This window comes from Heptranchias perlo, chromosome 2, assembly GCF_035084215.1.
Source record: "Heptranchias perlo isolate sHepPer1 chromosome 2, sHepPer1.hap1, whole genome shotgun sequence".
NCBI classification, from domain to species: Eukaryota; Metazoa; Chordata; class Chondrichthyes; order Hexanchiformes; family Hexanchidae; genus Heptranchias; species Heptranchias perlo.
The window spans coordinates 63779512-63806929 of NC_090326.1; the positions used below are offsets into that span (position 1 = coordinate 63779512).

Consider the following 27418-nt stretch of genomic DNA (forward strand, 5'->3'; position numbering starts at 1 on the left):
CTGAGCTTTTCCAGCATTTATCTCAGATTTCCAGCATCTGCAGTATTTTGCTTTTGATTTGTTCTAAAACTTGAGACTTCACCAGATCAGCCAAATTAGGACATAACATTAGTGCCTTATTTGGTGTGGCTGTCCAAACTATGCATGGCACAAAGTGTTTCACCCCCTTACTTACCATGCATTGCCACTTTGTGCTTACATTTCTAACTCTTATGAACATAGTGATGGACAGGAAAAGATACTGTGGTCCACCCAGCCTGTCTCTCAATTGTGATAGCTTGTGTATATACATTCTCCACCCCACCCACAACCATGTGATCTCCTGGGAGAGGTGGGGGGGAAAAAAACAGATTTTAAAAAACCCAGGCCAATTTCAAAAAAAATCTAGTAAATTTCTCTCCGACCCCCTCAGGTGATCGAAACTAGTCCAGAGAATCACACTGGCCTACTCGAACACAATCTATTCTCTTCATCTTATAAACCTTGATCAAATCACCACTTCTCTAAAGTGAGCATCCTAGCTCTTTTAGCCTATCTTGATAACTAAGATGCTGCAAACTGGGATTTAATCTAGTGGCCCTTCTCTGCACCCTTTCCAAAACCTCTATCGCCCACCATGTGAGATGAAAAACTGGACACAGTATTCTAACTGAGGCCTGACCAAGGTCTTGTACAAAGACAAAATAGTATGTTTTGTCTATTGTCAATTGTCCTATAAATGCACCCCAACACTCTATTTGCTCCATCTATTGCTTCATGGCATTGTCTTGAACCTTTAGTGATCTATGCACTAGAACACCCTGCTCTTTCTTTCTCCACCTGCTTTAATGCTTTTCCCTGAAGGATGTATGTATGTTCAGCATTCATCCTGCCCACATGCATAACACTGCACTTTTCTAAGTTAAACATCATTTGCTAGTCACAAGCCCTATCCCCCAATGCATCATGATCTGCCTAAAACAGTCAAGCATCATCTACAGTTCTGACCCTTGCCCAAATCATAGTATCATCTGCAAATTTGCAGATCATGCCCCCAACACCTACATCTAGATCATTAATAAAAATAATGAAGAGCAATAGTGTTAACACCAATCCCTTTGGGACACCTCTGGTGACCAGTCTCCAAGCAGATCCAAATCCATCTAGAAGTATTCTTTGCCTATGGCCTTTCAGCCAGTTCTCAATCCAGCTCAAAATATTAATACTAATACCATAGGCTTCGATCTTGTAGAGAAGCTTCTTATGTGGCACCTTGTTCAAAGCTTTTGAAAGTCTAAGCAGATAATGTCTACTGGGCTTCCCTCATCCACCATTTTGGTGACTTCTTCAAAAAACAATCAAATTTGTAAGGCAAGACCTTTTTAAGCCATGTTGGGTGTTCCTAACATGTCCCTCTCTATCTAAGTAGTCATATATTGCAACCCTAATGATTCCCTCAAGCATTTTCCCTATTACTGATGTCAAACTAATGGGCCTATAGCTACCCAGGTCCATCTTATCTTTTTTTAAAGATGGGGACTTCATTAGCCTCCTCCAGTCTACGAGAACCATCCCAATGAGCTATTAAAGATATGGGCACGGGGCTCGCACAGCAGGTGTCCCATCGCCCTGAGGACCCTCGGGTGGATATCATCTGGACCAGCTGCTCTATCTATTCTTCCACTTACATCCTTGAAGGGATTTATACCCATCTCAATAGCTCATGATGGACCTATAGCTCATGGTATTTGCCTATTGCTGTACATCCTTCTGAAAGACAGTTCCTATTCTGTTTCTCCAGGTCTGTGCTAAGTAAGCTCTGTCAGGGCCAAGTGTGCTAAGCACATCTAGTGTCACTCATTGCTACCCGTGAAGCAACAACTCAAGTACTTAAACCCTCAAGGGTAATTTAGATTGTGAGGTAGAGGAGAGTGCATAGGGAACAGTCAAGCAGGAGGAGATGGCAGTAGCACAGGAGGAATAAGAATCTACTTTTGAAAGGCCAGCTCTCATCCATCCTCATGTGGGTCTCATGGAGCCTCCTTTTAAAAGAAGGGTCCTTTGAGTCCAGAACCTTCATTGAGTCATTGGAGATTGTACCAAACCACTTGCAATAGTTGAAGGCAAGTAAGGAAGCATCCACTACCCCCATCTGTGAAGTAATTATGGACAGATTCACAGCACACAATGGAGTGCATAGCAACCTCAGACACCGGCAATGGAGCTCCACTGGCAGAGTCCTATGACCAGTCATGGCATCTCTCGTGAATGCTCAGACTATTGCTATAAAAGCCTTGAGCTCCAACCTTGAATAGGCTGTCTCTACCAAATTCCTAGTGCTTGGCAATTGCATTGAATGAAACATTATTTAGGCCTTCACCGATCTCATTGGGGCCAGGAGGTCTGCTGTCATACGGATCAGTGGACATGGTGAGACATTACCCAGGAGCATAGCTGGGTTTGGTATGGATGAAAGTGTTATCTCTCAGGATGAGGATCTGGACTTTCCCACTATCCCAACTCAAACGCCTGTACATGTGGATGAAAGCATCTAGGACCAAGCAGATCCCATTGTTGTGGATGTGGCAGGGGTAGTAGCTGAGTTCCAGCTCAAGGAGGAAGAGGGCTACCTCACTCCCAAGAGGCTCCTATTAACACACAGCAACCTAACTTACTCCTACCTCATGGGCGCACTTAGAAGAAACAAAAGCTTAGCAGCTGGAGTACACAAATCACAGGGAAGCATTGTGATATAAAGGACGCTCAAGCACACATATAGGTACGTGCACGCACACATACACATCACTGTGAGGGAATTAAAATTTGGTTGCATGAAAATTCTGTGTTTAGAGGGTGTTTTTGTTATGGTGTTGGATAATAGTTCTGCAGAGGGCAATAATAGAATCCATGGGGGAGTTTAGATGCATTAACTAGCAATGTAGGTTAGTGTATATTCGGACGTGACATTGTGAAGATGTAACAGGGACTCTTGAGGATTTAGGTAGAATGGGTATTTATGAGAAGGCTCCATCTGGGAGAGCCTGGCATACAGATGTAGCAGGTAGATCCTCTGATTCTTCCTGTTCATGATGCTGACCTAGCTGTGGTTGGTCATCCTTCACCTGCTACATGCTTATGTCTTGTGTGGCAAAATTGTGCATACAGCACATAGTGATGTGTTGAAACAATGTACTGAAACAATATATTTGTAGCCAGACCTCACTGTACTGGTGTTCTAATGATGTATCCAACTGTGCAACAGTCTGAGCGATGTTATGAGTCATAGCTCCAGAGGGTAACCTTGGTGACTTAGCAGAGAACCTTGAATTCCTAAGTCAGACTCAAATGGATTGCCTCAAGATAAAAGCATTGCAACTGCTGCTGGAAAACTGTGTGCAGACCTGTGTTATTCTGTGCTGACAGTTACAAAAAAGCTGCATGTTCAGGGGGTGCCAGTCGTTGTGGCTTGTGAAGATGGTGGAATTGTGGGCAGGGGTCCGTAAGACCAAATAGATGCCATCAATTACCTCCTGGATTCTGGGGGATACTGTCACCTGGAAAAACAGCTTAGCCTTCTTGCTAAGTTCTTGGTTGTCTATGGGGAATAAGATTAACTGTTCTTGCAAAACAACATATTGGTCACCTGCTTTACACACCTGTGCATTGCTGAGTGATTTCTATAACTGATGTCCCCTGCGACATTCTGTAAGGAACCTGAGATGTGAAAATTCAGGGCTGTATTGACCTTGACAGCCATTGGCAGTACCCTGCCTGTGATGAAGTCTGGTTGGATGCAATGCAACTCAGTCGCATCCTATGGAGAGAAATCCATATAAATGTCTATCAGTAAATGCAAATTGGAGGGTAACAGCAGGTAAATCTGCCTCTGGTATAGTCTTACTCCAAATAACATAAATACAAAGGGATTCCCATTGGGAAATCCATATGGTCAGTTTAACTGATACCAAACAATATGCTTCTACCCTTGACACAAAATGTAACCTAACAAAGTTTTATTAATAAACAGCAACAACCTCTACCACTAACAATAGACTTATACTTCAGGCTCAAGAACTGTGGATGAAAAATGACAGTACAGCTTTTAACTCTTAAGGAAAAAACATAGCAACTCATTTTATGTGGGTGTGATGAAGGTACATCCAAGTCCCAGCATGAAACATGAAAATCTGTGCATTCATTTATTATAATGTATTTAAATGAAAATTATAATATTTAAATGCTGCTCCTGTCTGTTTTTGGCAGGAACTTCCTGCTCAACGAGAAGTTGTCTTGACATGTATTTTGGACAGAGGTGATGTATTTTGGTAAGTGTGATCTCTGCCCTGACTTCCAACCCCCGCCCCACCCTGCCCACTCCAGGTTTACGGCCCATCAGAAAACTTGCCCTTATGTCTTTCAATTTTGTAAATCTTGATAGGTTTTTGTGCCATAGGAAAGAAATAACTAATGTAAACCGGTGGTCAAGCAATAGAGAAAAGAGAAAAAAAATCACAGGGCATTCTGCAGCTGCTTCCTGGACCTCTCCCAATCAGGTTCCAATTGTTAGTATTTATAGGCTGATAAATGGAGTAATCCTTGCACTTTTATTAAGCACTGCTGTCTAGGTTTGACTGCTTTACTTGCTGGGGGTAACTTTATAAGTGCACGCTGCTGGCGGGGAATGTCGCCTGCTAACTGTACAAATCAGAAATTCAGGCATGCTCTACTCACAACTTGTTTTACTGCAGTACATCTTCTTTGTTGGAAACCAATCATATTTATTGGAGCAGATAGAGGAGTTGGACTACTTTTATATACCTTCCGGACCTGCATATTGGATCAGCAGTGCTGGGCCATGATCCTTAAAGGAATGAAAAAAATAATTAGTTTCAAATTGGACCACAACCCTCTTCACTGTATTTTGGGCTGCAGTGAAAAGTCCCCTGAATCTCAGCATGGGGAAATTAATCTGACTCCCTCTTTATGCAGCTAAAAAATGCTTTCCTGGCTCTATTGTGCCAGGTAGCTTTGCCAATATGGCCTGCATGAATCCAGAGGCTGTGCCAGAAGGACATGCATATTGAATTATGTATTTGCTCTAACTTCATTTGAAGAAATTCCTGAAGGTATGGTCTCATTTCTGGAGTATTGTTCCAGCCATGTTGGCAGGTAGTCATCACCCTTCAGCTTGATTGACTCAACATGTGACGGTGACCTATTAGAATCATTCTGATTTTTTTTCTTTTTTGCACTTTTTCTTCTCCAACTCATGTTCCCACTTTGCTCAATGACAATTGAATGGTACAAGTTCTGTAATGGATCAAACAGATATATGGGGTAAAATTACTCTTAACAAAATAAATAAGGAAATCCCATTTTACCTTGTACTTAGCGATCGGCCAACAAAATCATAGGAATGCACTGCTTCAAAACATGCAATTTCTGAGATGTGATTTTGTTAACCGGGAAGAAAAATACAGGGGGCCAGAATTCTTCAACCTTTGCTCTGCCAGCGGAATGTGGTGGAGCAGGATGTCTAACCGCCAATATGGCGTGGCATTAACCTGATCTCAAATCCCACGACATGGTCATTAATATAGAGGCAGGGGCCTACACCATTCCCAGCACTCCCTGGGAATCTGTCCTGAGGGGGCCAGGAATATTCAAGTGGCACCTTGTTGTTCCTTTGGGGGATGAGCCATTAGGCACCAAGATAATTCCCAACCTTCAAATACCTGCCAATTTTCAACTTTCAGTTTTCTAAGCCACAATTGGTCACTCTGGGATCAATTGCTGTTAGAAAAGCGACATTGGGGTCCCACATCCACCAGATTGTTTCATTTATGCCAGCATGATACTTTCCATGGGGTAGAAAATGGGGTGAACTGGCAGGATTTCTCTCCTGATGTCAGGTAGGAAGAAGGTGGGCCCACTCCCTTGCATCAGAATTTCTTCGTATTGAGGAAAAGGGCCAGAGGCACTGCGGAACCAGGTTCTGCACCCCTCCGCCACCTCTCCTCTCCCCCGCCCCCCCCCCCCCACCACCACCACCGACGTACGGCATCATACCACTTCCCAGGCCTAGGAATTTCGAGCACAGATGTTTCTTGTGTCTCATTTTTTTAAAAAAAGGAGTTTCACCTTCAATCTACTTGTTTGTATATTTAATATGAGAACAAAGTATGACAAAGATGCATCCTTGCTAACATGTTCATGCATGATTTGACCCCTCGTCCTGATGGTGAATATCTACAACTTTTCCTCATTTTCATAGAAGCTTCCATAAGAGGATTTTATGTTCATCTTTTGTACATGAAAAATAAATCTATTGAAAAAGTGTAACACGTGGAGTTAAAGTCCTTGCATCCCGTTCACTATTCCAGCCAGGCAGGAAAAAGATACAAATAGACTTGAATTTTTCTCTTCTGACTGCCTGACTTTCAGGCAGTATGTGGGCAGGTAGGAGCAGGAAGTGGAGCAGCAATCCTTTTATACCAAAATTGTGCCAATTTAGTGCCTATCCAGATTTCTACAGTCATTTCTAGCACTTGGTGGAAGAACCTATCATAAAATGGACAGATGTATTTAAACCAGTTGGTAATTATGTGGTGACTGCGGATTCACAGTAAACTCTAGGAATGGGTAAGAAACTGGCTGAAGGGTAGGAAACATTGAATACTTGTTGAAGGAGTTATGCTGGAATTGAGGGAGGTATTGAGTGGAACACCTCAGAGATCGGTGCTGGGACAACTATTGTTTCTAATTGACAAATGACCTGGATTCAGAAACTCAATGCGAGGTGGTTAAATTTGCAGATGATACCAAACTAGGAGGGGCTCTGAAGTTACGGAATGAATTGGATAAAATATGCACATGGACAGAACAATGGCAGATGAAATTTAATATAGACAAGTGTAAAGTGAAAGGAAAAATAGACATCACACGTACTCCATGAGTGGTGTTGAAACATTCAAAGATAATGCTGAGAGAAGAGTCAATGCTAAATATGTCCAATCAATGCAGAACAGTAATCAACAAATTTATTAGGACGTTGAACTACGTAGCTAAAATTTTTAAAAAAAAATTCGTTCACGGGATGTGGGCATCGCTGGCATTTATTGCCCATCCATAATTGCCCTCGAGAAGGTGGTGGTGAGCCGCCTTCTTGAACCGCTGCAGTCCGTGTGGTAACTGTTCTCCCACAGTGCTGTTAGGAAGGGAGTTCCAGGATTTTGACCCAGCGACGATGAAGGAACGGCGATATATTTCCAAGTCGGGATGGTGTGTGACTTGGAGGGGCACGTGCAGGTGGTGTTGTTCCCATGTGCCTGCTGCTCTTGTCCTTCTAGGTGGTAGAGGTCGCGGGTTTGGGAGGTGCTGTCGAAGAAGCCTTGGCGAGTTGCTGCAGTGCATCCTGTGGATGGTACACACTGCAGCCACAGTGCGCCGGTGGTGAAGGGGGCTTCACCACCAATCAAGCGGGCTGCTTTATCTTGGATGGTGTCGAGCTTCTTGAGTGTTGTTGGAGCTGCACTCGTCCAAGCAAGTGGAGAGTATTCCATCACACTCCTGACTTGTGCCTTGTAGATGGTGGAAAGGCTTTGGGGAGGCAGGAGGTGAGTCACTCACCGCAGAATACCCAGCCTCTGACCTGCTCTTGTAGCCACAGTATTTATATGGCGGGTCCAATTAAGTTTCTGGTCAATGGTGACCCCCAGGATGTTGATGGTGGGGGATTCGGCGATAGTAATGCCGTTGAATGTCAAGGGGAGGTGGTTAGACTCTCTCTTGTTGGAGATGGTCATTGCCTGGCACTTATCTGGCGCGAATATTACTTGCCACTTATGAGCCCAAGCCTGGATGTTGTCCAGGTCTTGCTGCATGTGGGCTCGGACTGCTTCATTATTTGAGGAGTTGCGAATGGAACTGAACACTGTGCAGTCATCAGCGAACATCCCCATTTCTGACCTTCTGATGGAGGGAAGGTCATTGGTGAAGCAGCTGAAGATGGTTGGGCCTAGGACACTGCCCTGAGGTACTCCTGCAGCAATGTCCTGGGGCTGAGATGATTGGCCTCCAACAACCACTACCATCTTCCTTTGTGCTAGGTATGACTCCAGCCACTGGAGAGTTTTCCCCCTGATTCCCATCGTCTTCAATTTTACTGGGGCTCCTTGGTGCCACACTCGGTGAAATGCTGCCTTGATGTCAAGGGCAGTCACTCTCACCTCACCTCTGGAATTCAGCTCTTTTGTCCATGTTTGGACCAAGGCTGTAATGAGGTCTGGAGCCGAGTGGTCCTGGCGGAACCCAAACTGAGCATCGGTGAGCAGGTTATTGGTGAGTAAGTGCCGCTTGATAGCACTGTCGACGACACCTTCCATCACTTTGCTGATGATTGAGAGTAGACTGATGGGGCGGTAATTGGCCGGATTGGATTTGTCCTGCTTTTTGTGGACAGGACATACCTGGGCAATTTTCCACATTGTCGGGTAGATGCCAGTGTTGTAGCTGTACTGGAACAGCTTGGCTAGAGGCGCAGCTAGTTCTGGAGCACAAGTTTTCAGCACTACAGCTGGGATGTTGTCAGGGCCCATAGCCTTTGCTGTATCCAGTGCACTCGGCCGTCTCTTGATATCACGTGGAGTGAATCGAATTGGCCGAAGACTGGCTTCCGTGGTGCTGGGGATATCGGGAGGAGGCCGAGATGGATCATCCACTCGGCACTTCTGGCTGAAGATTGTTGCAAACGCTTCAGCCTTGTCTTTTGCACTCACGTGCTGGACTCCGCCATCATTGAGGATGGGGATGTTTGCAGAGCCTCCTCCTCCCGTTAGTTGTTTAATTGTCCACCACCATTCACGACTGGATGTGGCAGGACTGCAGAGCTTTGATCTGATCGATTGGTTGTGGAATCGCTTAGCTCTGTCTATAGCATGTTGTTTCCGCTGTTTAGCATGCATGTAGTCCTGAGTTGTAGCTTCACCAGGTTGGCACCTCATTTTTAGGTACGCCTGGTGCTGCTCCTGGCATGCTCTTCTACACTCCTCATTGAATCAGGGTTGATCCCCTGGCTTGTTGGTAATGGTACAGTGAGGAATATGCCGGGCCATGAGATTACAGATTGTGCTGGAATACAATTCTGCTGCTGCTGATGGCCCACAGCGCCTCATGGATGCCCAGTTTTGAGCTGCCAGGTCTGTTCTGAATCTATCCCATTTAGCACGGTGGTAGTGCCACACAACACGTTGGATGGTGTCCTCAGTGCGAAGACGGGACTTCGTCTCCACGAGGACTGTGCGGTGGTCACTCCTACCAATACTGTCATGGACAGATGCATTTGCGACAGGTAGATTGGTGAGGACGAGGTCAAGTAAGTTTTTCCCTCATGTTGGTTCGCTCACCACCTGCCGCAGGCCCAGTCTAGCAGCTATGTCCTTTAGGACTCGGCCAGCTCGGTCAGTAGTGGTGCTACCAAGCCACTCTTGGTGATGGACATTGAAGTCCCCCACCCAGAGTACATTTTGTGCCCTTGCTACCCTCAGTGCTTCCTCCAAGTGGTGCTCAACATGGAGGAGGACTGATTCATCAGCTGAGGGAGGACGGTAGGTGGTAATCAGCAGGAGGTTTCCTTGCCCATGTTTGACCTGATGCCATGAGATTTCATGGGGTCCAGAGTCAATGTTGATGACTCCCAGGGCCACTCCCTCCTGACTGTATATCACTGTACCGCCACCTCTGGTGGGTCTGTCCTGCCGGTGGGACAGGACATACCCAGGGATGGTGATGGAAGAGTCTGGGACGTTGGCTGAAAGGTATGATTCTGTGAGTATGGCTATGTCAGGCTGTTGCTTGACTAGTCTGTGGGACAGCTCTCCCAATTTTGGCACAAGACCCCAGATGTTAGTGAGGAAGACCTTGCAGGGTCAACTGGGCTTGGTGTTTTGCCGTTGTCGTGTCCGGTGCCTAGTGGTCCGATGCCGGGCGGTCCGTCCGGCTTTCTTCTTATGACTTTTCGTAGCGAGATTTTACAACTGAGTGGCTTGCTTGGCCATTTCAGAGGGCAATTAAGAATCAACCACATTGCTGTGGGTCTGGAGTCACATATAGGCCAGACTGGGCAAGGACGGCAGGTTTCCTTCCCTAAAGGACATTAGTGAACCAGATGGGTTTTTACGACAATCCGGTAGTTTCATGGCCATCATTACTGATACTAGTATTTTAATTCCAGATTTTTATTTAATTAATTGAATTTTTTAATTAATTAATTGAATTTAAATTCCCCAGCTGCCGTGGCGGGATTTGAACTCATGACTCTGGATTTTTGTCCAGGCCTCTGGATTATTAGTCCAGTAACATAACCACTATGCTACCGTAGTAGAATATAAGGCAGAGGAGGTAATGATCAAACTGTATAATGGTCTGGTCAGAATGCACCTTGAATACCACATCCAGTTCTGGTCACCAAAAAAAAAGAAACATTCAAACGTTGGAGGTAGTGCAGAAAAAAGCCACAAGACTTGACCCGCAGTGTCAGGAGTCTGAGTTATAAGGAAAGACTGGATAGACTTGGGCTTTTCAACTTGTAACGAAGACATCTGAGAGCTGATCTTATAGCGGTATTTTAGATTGTTAGAGGTATCGAGAAAGTTAACCTGGAATATTACTTTAAATTAAACTGTGGGAGTAGATCTCGGGGACACAGGTTCAAACTAGTAAAAGGTAATTTTAGGACTGAAATCAGGGAATTCTTCAGAGTGATCAACGTGTGGAATAAATTCCTAGTTAGAGTATCAGAGGCAAAAACCCTGGAATCATTGAAGAAACAATTGGATGCTACAGTGGGGAGGCAGGTGTTAGGATCTCTCTGGATGAATGAATTAAGATGGGCCGGATGGCCTTCCTCATCTTTAATTATCTTGTGACACCCCCGCCCCCCCCCCCCCCACTTTTCTGTCATTACTACCACATGTACACTCGATGGTAATCGTGCCCTTATATGATGGGTTGCTAGAAAATGGAGAAAAGCCAGAATTTGAAGAGCCAAACACATATTTGAACATTGTAAAGAATCCTAAATTTCTGTCTGTACCACCTGTGAGTGAATGATCACATGGGCAGAACACAGGGAAGAAAATCAGGCAGGAAGGATTGCCTGATTTTCCTTCTATTAAATGGGGGCTAAAATCTGGTGGGATTTGTTATAGGTGTGTGAACCTCCCTACCTGTTTTTCCATCCTGTGCACCACCCAGATATTGCTTTACGACCAGATGGCACAGAAGGAAATCTATTCTTGGATTTCTCGACTGATTTTTGGACGATCTTTGCATTTTTTTTTGCCATCTGCCTTTCTGTCACTTATTGTGGGGTGTACCCCCACCTCTCCACCTTCATACGGGGAATTAAATGGCTTCCCACTAGGGATTACCTCTACTTTTTCTTTCTGGTAGAAAAGGGAACATATGGAGGGAGGCTAAGTTGGTGAGAATGTACCTGGGATGCATAGCGCCTAACTGCTGATATTCCCCCGCACCTGTTTTCTGGCTGCAAGGCACATTCGTGCTACACTAAGACAGAAGATTTTTCTTGATTGCCAAACTTGGCCACTGCATGAACAGTCTTTTGTACATCTTCCCCATTTCCACCATCAGCATGCCATCAAATACAGAATCTTCCCTGTGTGTATCAACTCACGCAGTGAGCCATCTGCAGCTCGCTGTCTGACATCATAAGATAATTACAGATAAGTAGGCTACTTGGCCCATCCATCGAGAGATCCTAAAATCCCATTTTGTAGCATCGAATTTTTTCTTAAATTATTCTATAGATTTTGCTTCTACTAATCTATCTGGGAGTCATTTCCATGTATTTTTGTAAGAATATAGATGTTTTTACATTTTTTTTAAAGACAGAACAGCTAATGTAGCAACTATGGTTCAACCACATGAGTAAATCAAAATTGGTTTGACCTGTATACTGGCAGATCTTAACTTTTGACCACAATGATACTCCAGGACAAAAGGTACAGTTCGGGAAGAGCAAAGATAGGAAGCAAAGGTTGCTGAGATGATAATGAAACAGGATTTTGACCAGGATATTGACCAAGACATTAGTCCCCTTATGATTGTGCATTCAGCAATCTATTGTAAGGGTTATAAACTGCCCAACAAAGTTAAAACTCAGCAAGAATTGGACAATGTATGATTGTTTTAACGTTGTGCAAAGAGGGATACAAAACTTCACTTTAGTTAGGAACTCTGGCCACCTTTTAAGGCGAGGTACCTTGCACGGCCTGGACAGGCAATTGCACACAATTCCTAGGAAGATTTTTTTTTTTTACACAAGTTTCTAGACGTTGGTCTGTATGTACTGCTGTCTATGTAGTCTTAAGATTAATGTTTTGAAACAATAACAAAGTTAATTATCAGAAATATTACTGTCTCTAGCTTTTCAAATCTGTTATTAAAAAGGATAAGGAATTATCCCAACAGTATTCATCACTCTTTGTGTGAAGAATAATTTCCTGATATATTGGTCCTAAATTCGCCTTTTGCTATCTTAAACCTCTGACATCTTGTCCAACTCTACAATGACATAATCTTAAAGTTAGAGCTAGGCCATTCAGGAGAGAAATCAGGAAGCACTTTCTCACACAAATGGTGTCAGAAATTTGGAACTCTCTTTTCCCCCCCCAAAAGGCTGTTCAATATTTGCCACCTCCAACTGCAAGAAAAGTGTGCCTTACAGATTTGACACAATGAAGAAGTGTGTGCAAAAAGACAATGGGCTGGAAATTGCTGAGTGGCGAATGGACGCTCCCGCTGCTCATAAGTAACTCACCCACACATTTCTTGCTGGCTTCTGGGTGCCAACTTGCTTTAATTGAGAGCTGCAGCGGTCATTCCCGGGCCCATCTGAGCTGTGAGAGCGGGGAAAGGATCTCTCTCTCCTCCACCAATCAGCTTGAAGCAAGCCACACTGAGAACCAGGAAGTGAAGCTAATTCACAAACCGCGCAGACTAAGAACTGGGAAGAGTTAGATAAGATTAGTAAATAGACCGCAAGATAAAGAGAGGGTAAGATTAAAAGAGTAAGATAAAAGACACAGTAAGAAAAAAATTTTAAAATTAAAATTTTTAATTCTTTAACATAACTTTTTTAAATGTCCAAAAGCTATTAAAATCATGAGTAATGAGATGCCACATTTTTAAGTTAATTTTCAGTGCCAAATAGGTTGTTTGACAGTGATTTAATACTTAACACACCATTCAAAGTTAGTTTAGATCTGATATAACTCAGCGTACCTTTTTTCTGGCGAGATTAGTTTGTTTCCAGTTGGGCAGGAGAGCAAGTTCGTGCTGGTCCATTCATTCCAGCCTGCGATATCTCTAACGCAAAACTGTTAGATCAGCAGGGAATCAGGAAGAGCAATTTCTGGATTTTCGCATTTGACTGCGCATGCGCGCTTACCAGAACGTGCTCTTCCATTTGCCCTGAAATAATGATGAGCCCTGTTAGCCTCGTTGTTATTTCTTGAGCAATTTCCAGGCCAATGCTTGTGCACAATGCAAACACCCGGAGGGTGTGGGAGTCTTCAACATGGGTTTGTGTCATGCTTCAATGGGCCTACCAGAGTGAGGAGAATACTTATCTTCGCCTTCCTCCTGATACCAGTAAACATCTCTCATTTGTCGGGAGGTGCAAGGGATCTGGGTGATTTCATTGACTTGGACGACAATCTCCCTCCAAGCCGCTTGCACCTGTTGTATAACAGGAGAGTTGTCTTCAACTTGCATTACTAATCTTATCTAACTCTTCCCAGTTCTTAGTCTGTGTGGTTTGTGAATGAGCTTCATTTCCTGGTTCTCACAGCGTGGCTTGCTTCAAGCTGAAGATCACTCACCAGTTATAGAACAGGTGCAAGCTTCTTTGGTGCATCTCCTGCAGCAGGACCTCCATCAAATGGAGCAGTGTTGCCCAAATATCTCCACAGTACTACTGTGATCAATTTCTTTACTTTTCTGTCCCCACGACAGCTTCCCCTTTAAGCCTCCTTGGATTTCCTGATCCCCAGCGAAGTGTGCTAGAGGCCAAGCTCTATGTGTAAGGTTTTCCTGTGCTTATAACCAATTCTAAATTGGGCCAGGTCTGCCCTGTGTAGTGCAGGTACAGGTGAGCCTGGGCATTGAGTCACTTCAATCCTATCTTTCCTATAATCAGAAAATTAGGACTAATACCTCTTCTTTGGGGACATGCCATCACAAAGGACTGATTTATGTTCCTTGATTCGGTGTAGAAGTACTCTGATTTAGTCAGATGACTATCAAGTTCTTCAATGTGGAGGTAGACTGAATAATGTGTATATCATGCAATAAAATATAGGCATAGACCACATAGTTTTAACTTATAACAGCATCCTCCCAGAAATTAATGTTGTAGCAAAGATTGAATAATTCACAGAACCATAGAAATTTTGGTACAGAAGACAGCCATTCAGCCCTTTGTGCCAAGTTGCACTGGAAGAAAATGTAAAGGGCTACTATCACTGGGTATGCATATGTATTGCCCACATGATTTAGAAATAGTCCTGTACAAATAAGCCATTGATATCAATTTTGCACATGTGGCATGAAATATTTTATTTTTGTTTTATTAATTATGTAATTAAGGATTTAGGGTAAATTTTCAGTCTTCACCAGGTGGGAGGTAATCTGGTTGAATCGATCGCCTGCCCGTTACAGTACCCGCCCAATTTTCATTCCTGGATTGAAAACCGGGTAGGTTCTATAATGGAAGAGTGCTCTGCTCTGCCAGCTTACCGCCTATGCAGTGACAAAGAAAATTTACCCCTTTGTCTCTGGCAAACATCAGTCGGGCAAAAGTGTCCGTAAGGTGCAAAGCATATTGATTGGTTAGATTTAAGTGACTAAAACATTTGATTCAATCAAAAAAACACATTCTGATAACCAAAGCATAATAATTTGGTTCAAATGGCCCATTCATTAAAAACAATTATGAACTAAATATGTTTATGACAATTTTCATTCACTAAAAAGCAAGCAATGAACAACCTATAGCCATATAAAAGCAACTAATCAAATCTGGAAAAAACAAAGTCCTTTATGTGGTCATCTTGGTTTTCCATCCACACTGCCCAATTCACCTTAAATAATGTTGTCAATAAATAAACAGAGAAAATAAAACAAATATGAAAACAATCACAAACCTTACAAATAAACTCACCCACTTCCATCTTCCAACAGCTCCAACAACTTGCGCTCGCACCGGCCTTCCCACTCTCGGAGGCCTTGGTTTTGCCTTCTATTCTGTTGCTGTAACTTGAATCCTTCTGTTGGGCATTGGGATCTGATGTATTTCAGACATCTGTTCAAGCATAGCTGGATGCTCCTCAGGGAAGCTTAAATTGTAATAAAAAATGTGAACCTGAATTTAAATCCCAGTTTAAATAGAGCAGTCTGAATCCAGTGTGAAATTGTTCCGTATAATCACAAACACTAAACCACATGCTCCACTGTATTTGCTTGGGTTCGGAGCTGAAGCTGTTTTTTCCACCAGATTTTTTTTTTAATCTGTCACCCACAACAGGCAGCAGGATCAACAACAATTTGAAGTTTATAGCAGGTGGATGATGGGAGGCTGGCCAAGAGAACATTGGAGTAACCTTGAGTGATAAGGCATGAATGAGGATTTCAGCAACAGATGGACTGAGGTTGGAACAGGGCTCGGCAGTGTTATGGAGATCAAATAGGCAGTCTTTGAGATGGAGAATGTATTCGATTAGAAGCTCAGATTGGGGTTGAACAGGATGCTGAAGTCACTAACAGTCTGGTTCAGCCTGAGACAGTGGCTAGAGAGGGGGATGGAGTTGGTAGCTAGGGCATGGAGTTTGTGGCAGGGGCCATAGATGACAGCTTTGATCTTCCCAATATTTAGCTGGAAAAAGTTACAGCTCATTCAAGACTGAATATCAGACAAGTGATCTGACAGCACAGAGGCAGTGGAGGGGTGGAGAGAGAGTGATGGTGTAGAGCTGGGTGTTAATGGCATTACTGAGGAACCTGACCCCATGATTTTGGATGATGTGGCCAAAGAACAGCATGTGGATGAGGAGAGGACCAAGGATTGTTCCTTGGGTGGACTTCTGAGGTGATAGTGAAGGGGTGGAAAGAGAAACTATTGCTTCACCTGCTCTGGTTATGACTGGATGGGTGGTTTCTAATGCTGGCTGTTGATTCCTGACTGATTTCTGGTGGCTGGTTGAAGCCTGATAGGCTGATTGTGGGCTGGTAGATTGTTTTGCCTTCTAGATCTGTATGGCTCAGCGACTCACTGAATAAACACCCTGTGACATTAGGGGAGCAGGCTTTATATGTTTTAATTGTATGTTGTGTTTTTACACATTATGAAGTATTTATGTGTATAAAAAATTTACTTTAAAATGTTGGAAAATGCACCAAATAAAGTGTCAAAAATCAAAATTTTCCTCAACCTCCCCATGTGAAATAAACCATGAAGTACCATTTATCTTCTTCTAAAATTGTCACTATACCACTACACCTTCCCAACTGACTGAATGATGGAGAGAAACAGCCTCCAGGAGCCAGATTGCTAGGACTGAAGAAAAGGATTGAACTTCTTCAATTCTCAACCCCTTAAACTGAGGTAGTGCAGTGATGCCTTCTGCATGGAAACTGCCAGCTCAGTGGGTTACAGATTATCACCATTACGAGTGTTTCTGCTGCATTTAGGTGTCTGCCGCCAGCCCCGACTCTTGCTCATTTATTGCATTCACTGGTGCTGCTGCTCTCTGGTTGCAGCTCCTCACAGGTTATCGCTGTTAGCATCATAGCCACCACTGTTCAATCCCTGGTCTCAGCCACAATTCTTGGGCTCTCTTATTAGTGCTCCCAGGCTCTGGATGGATGAATACTGGTATTGCTAGTGTCTAGCTCCAGCTCTCAGTGGGCTATCATCACTGAAGTACCACTACTGACACACACTCAAGTCCTTGTCCTGCTCCTTGTACTGTCGAACAGCTGCAGGTTTGAGTACAAGGATCTCTTCTGTGGACTCTAAATAAGCAATGCCTTTGACAGATGTTGCATTGTTTAAAAGGCATTAGTGCCACATTGTGCAGTTTTCAAAGAATAACAAGTTCCTAGAACAATTATAAACGGCATGCTTCAAGAACTCTGCCATACTAGCCATTTGTTGGGAAATGTGTGCTGTAGCAGATGTTGCTAACTGTGGGAGTCTCAAGTGTGTTTTCTTGATTACTTGTATCCAGTGATTAAAATGGAATTTGTTAATAAGTGGTACTCACCATGCCCCTAATCTATTAGGTACTTTTCACCTCATCCCTGCAACCTTTGACCCCAAGGGTTAGTGGAAGCATAAACTGGAATGAGAGACTGGTGGCAGCAATAAGGCCAGCAGGAGTAGTATAAAAACTAGTTTTAGGAAACATATTGGTCCCTATAATGGATTCCTGCTCAGTCCAGCAAATTCAACTAGTACAGGGTCTCCTCCGTGTAAATAACAAATTCCCTTCAGCAAAATAAAATCGCCCCGTGAAACAAATGTACCATAACGCAAGTCCAACCCTACCCTAAGATTAGCCTTGGCTTTAGCCAACAGTAGCCGTCAGCCCCACAACAACAACAACAACTTGCGTTTATATGGTGCCTTTAATGTAGAAAATGTCCCAAGGCACTTCACAGAAATGTTATCAAACAAAATTTGACACCGAGCCACATTAGGAGATATTAGGACAGATGGCCAAAAGCTTGGTAGGTTTCAACGAGCGTCTTAAAGGAGGACAGAGAGGTAGGAAGACGGAGAAGTATAGGGATGGAATTCCAGAGCTTAGGGCCTAGTCAGCTGAAGACACGGCTGCCAGTGGAGGGGCGAAAGAAATCGGGGATGCGCAACAGGCCAGAATTGGAAGAACGCGGTTTTCTTGGAAGGTTGTAGGACTGGAGGTGGGGCAAGGCCATGGAGGATTTTGTACACAATAAGAATTTTAAATTTGAGGCGTTGCTGGACTGGGAGCTAATATAGATCAGTGAACACAGGGGTAATGCATGAATGGGATTTGGTATGAGTCAGGATATGGGTAGCAGAGTTTTGGGTGAGAGATGGAAGGCCGGCTAGGAGAGCATGGGAATAGTCAAGTCTGAAGGTAACTAAAGCATGGATATGGGTTTCAGCAGCAGATGGGCAGAGGCAGGGATGGAGATGGACAATAATACAGAGGTGGAAGTAGGTGGTCTCGGTGATGGAGCGGATATGTGGTCAGAAGCTCAACTCAGGATCAAATGGGACGCCGAGGTTGCGAACGGTCTGGTTTGGCCTCAGACATTGGCCAGCAAGGGGGATGGAAATGATGGCTAGGAAACCGAGTTTGTGGAGGGGACTGAACATAATGGCTTCGGTCTTCCCAATATTTAAATGAAGGAAATTTCTGCTCATCCAATACCGTATGTTGGACAAGCAGTGTGACAAATCAGAGGTAGTGGAGAGGCCGGGGGAGGTGGTTGTGAGGTAGAGCTGGGTGTCATCAGCATACATGTGGAATCTGATGTGTTTTCGGCTGATATCGCCAAGGGGCAGCATGCAGATGAGAAATAGGAGGGGGCCAATGATAGCTCCTTGGAGGACTCCGGAGGTAACGATGCGGGAGTGGGAAGAGAATCCATTGCAGGAGATTCTCTGGCTACAACTGGATAGATGAGAATGGAACCAGCCGAGGGCAGTCCCACTCAGCTGGATAACGGAGAAGAGCCGTTGGAGGAGCATGATGTTATCAACCGTGTCAAACGACTGCAGACAGGTCAAGAAGAATGAAGAGGGATAGTGCACCACAGTCATAGACACATAGGATGTCATTTGTGACTTTGATAAGGACCGTTTCAATGCTACGGCAGGGGCGGAAACCTGATTTGGAAAGGTTCAAACATAGAGTTGCGGGAGTGATGACAACGGATTTGGGAGGCGACAACACATACAAGGACTTAGGAGAGGAAAGGGAGGTTGGAGATGGGGCGGTACTTTGCAAGGACAGGAGGATCAAGGGTGGTTTTTTTTGAGGGGGTGATAACAGCAGATTTGAAAGGGGACAGTACCAGAGGAGAGGAAACCATTACCAATATCAGCTAGTGTGGGGGCCAGGAAGGGAAGTTGGGTGGGAATAGGACGAGAGAGCAGGAGGTGGGTCTCATGGACAAGATGGGTTCGGAGAGGGCATGAGGGGAGATAGGAGAGAAACTAGAGAACGATGCAAGTTCTGGGCTAGGGCAGGGCTACCTTAACCTTTGGCTCAGTTCTGACCCTCAGCTCAACTCTGACCTCCAGCCCAGAGCTCTCACCCAAATCCTAATCCTAAGGTAAAACCGTAGTCTTCAGTCCAATTCTAGCCTTAGGCCAACCCTAACCCTCAGTCTACTTTAACCATCAATCCAACCCTAATCCTAACCCATAAAGACTTTGGTCTAGGGCAGATTTATTTAGGAACGTTAGCGGCAAAGAAAATGGAAGCAAGGCAAGCTAGGCAGTTACAAGGCTGGTGGGGCAGTAACAAGATGGGAGGGTTCGGCGGCAACAGGGCAGGAGGGTTTGGCGGCAAGATTGAGAGAGCAGAAAAAAACGAGAAGAGTTTAAAAAGTCAATACTTTTAATGGAAAATCACTGGGCAGAGAGCACCAAGTAGTAAATATGAAGAACCAGGAATAAAGCAGGTACACTAAAGTATTGTCCCAATCTCGCAACATTCAATGTTCCATGAAAAAAAGACAATCTTGGAAATCTCATGAGAAAATCAAAGAACTAATAATATGCACTGAGATAAGAGCCAGAATAGCGTCCTGGACTGTCGCAGGCCACATTAACCCCGCTTGTTTCTTAAACTTTGCAAATATAAAGGGAAAGACATAATCAGTGACACAAACTACAAAGGAACCACTGGAATGGAGGAACGACCCAGATGTTTCTCCACCCCATTTTTGTTTGCATGGGTTTATGACCCCTTTCCCACCTACTCCAAATCCTGGAATTGGCCCTAATGTTCGCCACATTTCTTGTGCTGCTGAATCACTGATCATGGCACTGCACACAAAACTTTCAAATTTAGCCTGAAGAGGCAAAAACTCAGATGCTAAAATAAAATCAAAAATGCAGAAAGACACAGGCCATTGAAGAGAAGGTGGGACGCCTCATCAAAAATGATGGTGTTGGGATTCTGTCACAGATCTGTAATATAAAAATTATTTCCAGACGTTTAAATTTGGAAACTTAAATGAGTCAGTTTGGCACCAGTTTCCCCCGAGGACATGGACTCACTGTTGTCAAGAAGCATTTTTTTTGGTAGAATTTCAAACTGAATTACGAAATGCAATTAGAATAAATAAACCACCTAAAAACTGGCACTATTTTGGAAAGTGCGGGGGAGGAAAGTTTTTTTCCCCCACCTTTCTAAACTGTACAGTTTCACAAGCAATTTGCAGAGTCGTCATCAACGTGGGTTGAAATGTTATCACGTACACAAAAAAATGAGGCAAGATTGCAGACCTTTTTAAACATGTGTGGAGTTGTATTTATTTCAGAATTCGCTGTGTCAGAATACGTGAAAGGTAATCAAAATGGATAAGTGTTGCTGTAACGCGGGTCTGCCATGCAGAAAAAAAAACATGCGCTGCTTCCACCACAATCCCTGCAGGAGCAGATTTCAGTACCTCTCCGCGCGCGGCGATAGAGGAGGAGTGGACGCAAAGAAATCCACGCCTGCGCAGAACTTCGCCGCTGGCCTGGCTTCGTTTCCCCCCCCTCTCTCCCCGCCCCGCCCCCTTTGAGGAATCGCGCAAGCGCAAAGCGAGGCGACGATCGTGGTTCAGCGCATGAAGAAGCCGGTAGCACCGGGGGGAGGAGCACGCATGCGCGCCGCTGACAGTTGGCGATGGGAGAGGAGTTTAAAAATCCGCGCGCATGCGCAGTGGGGGGGCCGGGGTTCAGGGGGAGGACGCCATATTGTCAAAGTGTAGCGGTAGTTTATTTTTTTGTAAGAGGAACCGGTCTTGGCTTTTAGTTTATCTAATATTTACCCAAAAAAAAGTAGTTTAAAGAAAAAAAACAAGGCAAGTAAAAAAAAACAAAAATATATATATAATCTCGTTTATCTATCACAGCCCGGGTCCGGTCAATTGTAAGTGGAATTAGTGTTTTTTTTAAAAGAGAGGTTTCCGACGTTTGTGTGAGTGTAGAGAGAGAGGGCGAGCGATCACCATTTAATGGATCCGAGGGTGGCTTGGATTCAGCCTGAACAGAAGGGACCTGCCAATGCCTTGTGGATGCAGATCTGGGAAACGTCTCAACGAGTCCGAAGCAATTCAAGTCACCACCATCTGCTGTACCTGAACTCGCCAGCACTGGACACGAAACCGACCACCAGCAGCAGCAGCAACCTCAACCTCACCAGCAACTCCGGCCCCACCACCGCCGCCACCGCCTCCAGTAACAGCCCGGGCTCGGTGCCCGGAGTCGGACACAGGACGGGCCCCCCGACCGCCGGCCCCGAGATGGGGATGGGGTCGGGGTCGGTGTCAGGGAACGGGGATGTCCGTAGAGGACTGCAGAAATCATCTTCAGCCTCCTCATCTTCATCCTCGTCCCCTTCACCCGAATCCGGCACTGGCAGCTGTTCATCGTCTTCGTGCTGTTCTTCCTCTTCTTTCTCCTCTTCGGGAAGGACTAAAGCCGGCACCGGCTCATACTTCAATCATAATTTCGTGGAGATGAACGGTGGTGGTGGGAATGGGAGCAACTTCGTGAAGAATAACAACTACCACAATAACAGTTTGAAGAGCCTGGTGGTAGGAGGGAGGAGGAAGAGGGAGAACAAGGCGAGCACCTACGGCATAAATTACATGCTGAGCTCCAGCAACGGGAATTCCTACAGTGGGACCCCCTGGAAAACCATGAAATACAACGTGGGGGTGACTGGGTAAGAGACGCGGTGTGGGGATAATACTGGTGTGTCTTGTCTTGTGTGCAAATCCCAGGCTTCTCTCTGAACAGCAGTTATTCACATGCATACTGAGTAACGAGCAGGGGGAGGGGTGCATGATGTGTATAAAGTCGTTTTAAATGTACTGCATGTCGTATATGTCTGCATTTCTGTGGGGTGATTACTTTACAAACCTTTAAAAATCGTTTAAGAAAGCAAGGATTAGGGAAAAAGCGACGAAAGGTGTAAAATAAATAAGGCAATGCCTACAATGTAGGAGCACATGGGTAAGACCGGAGAGGAGATACTGTATATAAATCACTAAATGCATTCACACTTGTATAAAGGATTTAAAAAAAAATGAATTTAGCCCTTTTGTGTAACATGATGTCCTCGGAGAAGGAGCGTTTTAATAAGTCGAGCAATTTTTCAGTTTTAAACGTAATTTATTCATTTTCTCGCATAAATTAGTTTTTAAAAAATATATAAAATTAGCCAGTCTGATAACCTTAGTGTCTAAATCTTTGAGGTGGTCGAGCTATCACTTTAGTAAATGTTTCCACCTCCACGCCCATCGTGGGGGAGGGGAGGAAGCCCCCGAGTTGGGTGTTTAAACCAAAAAATGGCGTTTAATGTGGCTGGAGAGCAAGGTTCATGATGAAGCCGTGTGGATGAAGCATGGCCAGTAAATGCAGTAGTATTTTCTAGAGTTGTCGGTGTGCGTACATTTAGATAACCTTGTGATAAACGTAGTCTGGAATTTGTTCAAGCCCATTGAGGGCATACAGAATTCATATTTATGTTTCGCGTTGCCAAATAAAAATGTATATTAATGCGTTTTTTTTTTACAAAAAACGGCGTTTAATTTTACAATAGAGGTTAAACATTTTTTAAAAAATGACATGACTTATTTCGCTTGCCATGCTGGAGTTCGCTGAAAATCGTTTTTAAAATCATTTATGTGCTGAAAAATCGGGTTGGGAGGTGATGAGAATTTATTTTAATCATGTCCTAAATCGGTGTCTGAGATTGAAGAGACAGTTTTCTTTTGCGGGCGTGGTTCATAGCTGCTTACATGCTTTTGTCATATTTCAGAAACGAAAGTGTTACACATAGTTTCAAAGAGACACGAGGGCGTTGGTTATACAATACTTTTAATGTGTAACCTTTTTTAAAAGGATGCTTCAAGAGTGGAGATTACTATTCCTTCAGTGTCTGGCTGCGATCAGAAGCAAACTGCTGAAGCAAGATAAAGTGAAATACGGCGAGACCAGAGCAACAGAGAAATATTACAGGGCCGTTCAAAAAAATTTCAGGCCTCAATTAAACAGTCTCCAATGATTTCTGTAATTTTTGAAAACTTCTTTTTACAGAAGCGTTTTAATTAATTGGAGTAATTTAAAACTATTTTGAAAACTCTTCTGTGGGTCTAAAATCAGACACATTCTCTGGTTTTGGCACATCGCAACATAATGTACTTGAAGTTGAAATGAAAAGTTAAATCCAATGGTTAATAAGCTTCCTTTTACCATTTTTTTAAATGCAGTTGCTCTGCACTGGCTAATGCTCAAATTAAAAGTGGTGAGGCATGTTTCTGTTGTCAAAACTTATCTGCAATGATTATAATTTTCTTAAACATCTTTTTAAAGGCAAATGAAGCTCCTAGCATTGCATTCTTTAAAATCAAGTTTATGTATTTAAGTAGAATTAACAGTTTACACTGCAGAATAATGAATACATTGGCATAGAAACTTATGGCTGTATTCACATGGCTTTACTCTGCAAGGGTTTAGGTTTCACAGTCTAAACCCCAAGATTATATTACTGTCTTGGTAATCATTCTCTGAAAAATCTGTATGAATGTATGAAAAAGAACAGAAAAGGACTAGCTGGTCCATAAAACTAGTTCCATCCTGACTAGGTGCAACCATCAATCCCAGTCCCTCCACCCCCCTCGGCACACAATCTGCTGGGAGAGGTGTAAAAAGTCTAGCTATTTTGCGAAAAAAAAACACTGGAAATTTCATTCCTCACCACCCCCCCACCCCCCCACAATAGACATTCAAGCAAGCCCTGTTAACCCACCTTCTTTCTACTTTTATGCAGGGGCTTTAGTTTTTAGATCAGCGGCAGATTCCATATTGGCAAAAAACGTTTGACACTGTTGCACATGTTAAAGGGGACGGCTATAGGAAATCCAGCATTTTGGCTTAAAAAAAATCTACAGGGGTGCGATCCTGCAACATGCTGGGATTCTGCCTGCTGCTGACCCCACAAAGGTTCATGGGATTCGGAGTGGGGCCTACGTGAGCAGGCTTTAAGTAATTTGGCAGCTGATCTGAGATGCCCTCCGATTGAGGACCTCTGCAACGCTGCCCGAGGTTGCTGGGTTCCCTTTTGCCAGAAGAGCAATCTGGTTGCTAGAAGGCTGCTTTTTTAAAAAAAAATGTTTAAAATCCCCCCCACCCCCCCCCCCCCATTTGATTTTCAGGAGTCTACAATTTCTTAAAAATTGAAGCCTGGTGTAACTTTAGGAGGGTACGGTAGCACAGTGGTTATGTTACTGGACTAATAATCCAGAAGCCGAGACTAATAATCCGGAGTCATGAGTTCAAATCCCATCATGGTAGCTGGGGTATTTAAATTCAATTAATTAAACAAAATTGGAATAAAAAAAACTAGTATCAGTAATGGTGGCCATGAAACTACCAGATTGTTGTAAAAACCCATCTGGTTCATTAATGCCCTTTAGGGAAGGAAACCTGCCGTCATTACCCGGTCCGGCCTAAATGTGACTCCAGACCCACAGCAATGTGGTTGATTCTTAATCGCCCTCTGCAATGGCCTAGCAAGTCACTCAGTTGTCACCACCACCTTCTCAAGTTCAATTAGGGGTGGGCAATAAATGCTGGTCTTTCCAGCGACGCCCACATCCCATGAATATTTTTTTTAAAACTTCAACCTCGTTAATATCCTGAAATATGATTCTTGGTATTTCACCTAGATTTCTCAGTTAAGAAAAGTAACTTGAACCCCAAAATTAGATTTTAGGCATGGCATTTTTCTCATGTATCAGTTTTAAAATAAAATCTGATCCACTATTTGTTTCTTCTTCAACCTTGGCAGTATGGGCACAGACAGGTAGCTAGGGTGTTCTGTCATGCTACCCACACAGTGGAATTGTTAAAGGTGATAATGTGAAGTTGACTGCTTGGAAATAAATGAAAGTATAATCTGACGTGGATGGTTCTACATTTTTCAGTTTCAGCCTATTGGAGCATTATGTACAGAATAAGAAAACTTTGGTCTTACTGTTCCGATAAATCTTAATGTTTACGCAGTATTGCATTCCTCAGTATAGTACAAGTTTGGTTCTCCTACACAACCCAGTAATCAAATTACTGTCTGCAGTTCTCCAAATCTTTAGGACTTGGTGTATGAGCCTCGAACCTTATACTTACTGATTTCTGTTTAGTGCTATAATAATTCATTACAGCATCCTTGACTAATTGGGAGTAATACTTGGACCACCAATTTTTTAGCAATTCCATGTCTGGAAACTGCATTTTATAAAGATTGAAAACTTTTTAAAAGGCGAAATTCTAATTTATTTTTGGGGCACTAAAGAATTCTAAGATGAGAATGAATAAGCCCTGAGCTATCAATCAATGCCCAAGTTGTGGACACAACCTGGCTTCTGGAAACGATCATGTCTTACCAACCTGGTTGAATTCTTTGTGGAAGTTACTAGGTTAATAGATGAAGGTAGCCCTGTAGATGTTGTATATTTGGATTTTTAAAAAGCTTTTAACAAGGTGACATGATTACTATATAAGATAGTCCTGTGAAATTGGAGGGTGGATCCTAGGTTGGATAGGGAATTGGTTGCATTTTCATAGACAAAGGCTTTGTGAGAGACCGGTTACTAGTGGAGGATTGGTGTTACTATTCACAATCTATATCAGTGATCTGGATGAAGGCATTATGGGTACTTTACGGGCAAGTTTGTGAATGACAAAGATTTGTGCCAGTGTCAAAACCCCTGAGGTGGGGAGGGAGAGAAGAAAAGTTACAATTGATTCGAGACAAGGTGGGGGAATGGGCCTGTGTCTGGCATATGGAATTCATTGTAGATAAATGTAGTGTTATACATGTGGGTCAGGCTAATGCCAAGCATGTGTATATCGTGCTGGACTCTGAATTAAGGACTGTTGAGTGGGAAAGTGTTACAGTGCGTGAGGCTCTAAAGCCGAGAGGCTATAGCGAAAGCAAGTAGAGAGAGTATTAGGGTGGTCCAATATATTTTTTAAAAAAGCACCATAGTGTCCTTGTACAAGACATTGGTTAGTCTCCAATCTAAAATACCATTTCTGGTCCTTTTGCATGGGGGCTAAGGAGGCCTTGAAAAAGGTGCAGGAGGACCACTCCTGTATTTAAAATCATGAAGGGTCTAGACAGAGTAGATAGAGAGAAACTGTTCCCATTGGTAGAAGGGTCAAGAACCAGAGGACATAGATTTAAGGTGATTGGCAATAGAACCAAAGGTGATATGAGGGAAAAACTTTTTTATGCTGCGAGTGGTTATGATCTGGAATACACTGCCTGAGGGGGTGGTGAAGGCAGATTCAATCATGGCCTTCAAAAGGGAACTGGATAAGTACTCGAAGGGAAAAAATTTGCAGGGCTACGGGGATAGGGCGGGGGAGTGGGACTAGCTGGATTGCTTTTGCGTAGAGCTGGCACGGACTCGATGGGCCAAAAAGCCGCCTTCTGTGCTGTAACCTTTCTATGATTAGAGTAATACCTAGTTTAAAAACCTTTAGTTATTGTGATAGGCTGGGAGCTGGATCTTTTTACTCATACTCACTTTTTATCCATACTGAAGTATAGATTTCAGGGAGATTTAATTGAAGTATTTAAAATGATGGAGACTAGACTGTCCATGTGGACAGATTATTTGAATTTTTGGTCTCCATACTTAAGAAAAGACATACTTGCTCTCGAGGCAGTACAAAGAAGGTTCACTCGGTTAATCCCGGGGATGAGGGGGCGGACATATGAGGAGAGGTTGAGTAGATTGGGACTCTACTCATTGGAGTTCAGAAGAATGAGAGGCGATCTTATTGAAACATATAAGATTGTGAAGGGTCTTGATCGGGTGGATGCAGTAAGGATGTTCCCAAAGATGGGTGAAACTAGAACTAGGGGGCATAATCTTAGAATAAGGGGCTGCTCTTTCAAAACTGAGATGAGGAGAAACTTCTTCACTCAGAGGGTGGTAGGTCTGTGGAATTTGCTGCCCCAGGAAGCTGTGGAAGCTACATCATTAGATAAATGTAAAACAGAAATAGACAGTTTCCTAGAAGTAAAGGGAATTAGGGGTTATGGGGAGCGGGCAGGAAATTGGACATGAAGCTGAG

At 43.7% G+C, this 27418-nt stretch overlaps 1 protein-coding gene across 5 annotated transcripts in view; it reads left to right on the forward strand.

Annotated features, from left to right (window-relative positions):
- The first annotated feature begins 21003 nt into the window (after positions 1–21003).
- Positions 21004–27418, forward strand: part of tent4a (terminal nucleotidyltransferase 4A) — an 89074-nt gene continuing 82659 nt past the window's right edge. For all 5 annotated transcript variants that reach the window (XM_068001914.1, XM_068001915.1, XM_068001916.1 and 2 more), the window contains exon 1: positions 21004–21995. In XM_068001914.1, the coding sequence (XP_067858015.1) occupies positions 21283–21995 (713 nt within the window). In that variant the 5' untranslated portion in view covers positions 21004–21282. The remainder of the gene's footprint in view (positions 21996–27418) is intronic.